Source organism: Dama dama, chromosome 21 (assembly GCF_033118175.1).
Source record: "Dama dama isolate Ldn47 chromosome 21, ASM3311817v1, whole genome shotgun sequence".
Lineage (NCBI taxonomy): Eukaryota > Metazoa > Chordata > Mammalia > Artiodactyla > Cervidae > Dama > Dama dama.
The window spans coordinates 18,631,535-18,634,386 of record NC_083701.1 but is presented as its reverse complement, the minus strand read 5'-3'; the positions used below and the strand labels follow the sequence as shown (position 1 = coordinate 18,634,386).

The 2,852-nt window shown below is 38.9% G+C and overlaps 1 protein-coding gene across 1 annotated transcript; it reads left to right on the top strand.

Annotated features, from left to right (window-relative positions):
- The first annotated feature begins 418 nt into the window (after positions 1 to 418).
- On the top strand, positions 419 to 917 carry LOC133042278 (non-histone chromosomal protein HMG-14-like). The gene has a single exon (XM_061122802.1). The coding sequence runs from the start codon at positions 419 to 421 to the stop codon at positions 722 to 724; it is 306 nt and encodes a 101-aa protein (XP_060978785.1). The 3' UTR covers positions 725 to 917.
- Positions 918 to 2,852: the final 1,935 nt, after the last annotated feature.

Genomic DNA, 2,852 nt, shown 5'->3' with positions numbered 1-2,852 from the left:
CATATCTAGATTTCACATCACGATATGAAAAAAAGGCTTCCCTGGTAGCTCAGTGGTAAAGAATCCGTCTGCCAATGCAGGTGATGCGGGTTTAATCCCTGGGTTGGGAATATGCCCTGGAGAAGGAAATGTCAACCCCCTCCAGTATTCTTGCCTGGGAAATCCCATGGACAGAGGAGCCTGGTGGGTTACAGTTCATGTGGTCACAAGAAAGTCAGACATGACTTAGCTACTAAAGAACAACATGAAAAAGGAAGGTAGGGCAATGGGGCAATTGTTTAAATTAAACATGACTTATAAAAGATTTGAACAAGGCGGGAGGAGCGGCAGCGGTCAGGCAACTCAGCTTCGCGAAGGCTCGCGCGAAGGGCACGCCGTGGCCCTCAGGCACCCGGCTCTCGCCCGCCCCGCCGCCACGATGCCCAAGAGGAAGGTCAGCTCCGCCGAGGGAGCGGAGAAGGAGGAGCCCAAGAGGAGATCGGCGAGGTTGTCAGCTAAACCGGCTCCTGCAAAAGTGGAAACGAAGCCAAAAAAGGCGGCGGGAGAGGATAAATCTTCAGACAAAAAAGTGCAAACAAAAGGGAAAAGAGGAGCAAAGGGAAAACAGGCGGAAGTGGCCAACCAAGAGACTAAAGAAGACTTGCCTGCAGAAAATGGAGAGACTAAAAACGAGGAGAGCCCAGCCTCTGATGAAGCAGAAGAGAAAGAAGCCAAGTCTGATTAATAACCACACACTCAGTCCTGTCAGTGGTCCCTGTTTCCCTTCTTGTACAATCCAGAGGAATATTTTTATCAACTATTTTGTAAATGCAAGTTTTTTAGTAGCTCTAGAAACATTTTTAAAAAGGAGGGAATCCCACCTCATCCCATTTTTTAAGTGTAAATGCTTTCTTTTAAGAGGTGAAATCATTTGCTGGTTGTTTATTTTTTGGTACAACCAGAAAATAGTGTGATATTGGATAAGGGAGGCTTTGATTGTCTTGGGTGTCAGCTTAACATTCCATAGATAGGGGGTAGCTTTTATATTCTATAATACAAAAGCACACTAAATGGCAGTTTGGAGTCAGTTGTGCATTTAATGTCTTGAACACTTAATTACTTCTCTTCCCATATTGTTTTGGTAGAATTATTTCCTCCAGCAAACCACTTTTTGATCTTGGCTCTCCTGGTCAGAATTTTGTGCACTATACTATAACATCTTTGGTCGTAGTAGTCCAGTTTTCATAGTAACTTGGTTAATGTGCTGTGAACGATTGACAGTTTAGGTATGTAGTGTATATGATATTAAATTGTGAATCAGTGGGACTTATGATGTAACAACGTATCAATATTTGAAGATATTGGTACTTGATATCCTGTTAAGGAAAGTTTGCTCCAAATTTTAAGCTGGAAAGTCACTGGAATAACTGTTAAGAATCACAACTACATGATATTTTAGATTTCTTGTACGTATGTGAAGAATTGTGTACAAATTGAAATGTCTGTGTCGTGATCCTCAAAACAACCAATAAAATCTCAGTTATAAAAGAATTCCTTGGGGACAAAAAAAAGATTGAACAAGCAGATACAGTGAATGGAAACTGATTGGATGATTGTATGAATAAAGCATCCATGAAACAGTCAGAGACAACGAGGAAAAGGTAAATATGAGCTTGCATGGTGTTAGATGATATTGACTAAATCATAATAATTTTTAAATAGGTGAGATACTAATCTTGTCATTAAGGAAGGATGTTCTTAGTTTTTAGAAATAAATACTAAGGTATTTAGTGGTAAAAATATCATGATGTCTAATATTCCTCTTAGAAAGTTCAACAAAAATATAATGAAGTAAATATAACAAATGTTACCAGTTTTTCATTGGCTTGCTGAAGGGTTGGGACATTTGTCTTGAACATCTTGGTCTTCAAAGCATGGGATACAAGGGATAAAAGCTAGGTACGTTACAAAGCAGGGCTTGGAACAAACTTGACTTTAAAAAAGTGAAAATGAAAAACTGAAAGAAGGTAACAGTGAAAGTTTGACTACTTCAATTCAACCTAATGGATATTTAGTGAGCAATGAAGCACTTATTTTATACAAAGCAGTGTTAACCATTTTGGAGAATTCAAAGTTTACTAAAGCAGTTCCTTCTATCAAGAAAACAAAATGATGTCCTGAAAAAGTTAACAAATTGGGTGTTCCTTGGCAGTCCAGTGGTTAGGATTTGGCATCTTCACTGCTTTGTCCTGGGTTCAATCCCTGCTTGGGGAAATAAGATCCCACAAGTCTCACAGTGCAGGAAAAAAAAAAAAATGCTTTAATTAATAAATAAAAAACTTAAAAAGTGGAGAAAATATTTGCGAATCACTTGTCAAACAAAGACTCAAAACTGAAAAATAAGAAAACAAAAACCACTCCCCCCCAAAAAAGTTACAAAAAATGGAAGGAAGGTATCAGGAAAGGTCTTCTGGGAGTGGAAGGCAAAGGAGGGCAGAGAGGTAGAGAGATCTCCTTAAGTAAACGTGTTCACTCATTCACTCATTCATTTACCGAATACTTGTTTAGCACTGAGAATGCAATATAAATAAATCTGGCAGATGAATAAGATTCATAAGATGCACAGCCCAAAGCAGATTTTTCTTCCATCTTAAACTGAGTCAGGGTTTCTTCTCAGAATGGCCTCTATGTTCATTTAATGCTAAGGCTGCTGTAACAAGATAGCAAAAGTTGAGTGACCTAAAACAACAAAAATGTATTCTCTCTAAATTTTGGAGGCTAGAAGTCTGAAATAAAGGTTTTGCAAGACCATGCTCTGTCTAATGGCTAGGAATGAGAATGCTTCACGCTTCTTTCTAGCCTCCAAAGGGGCT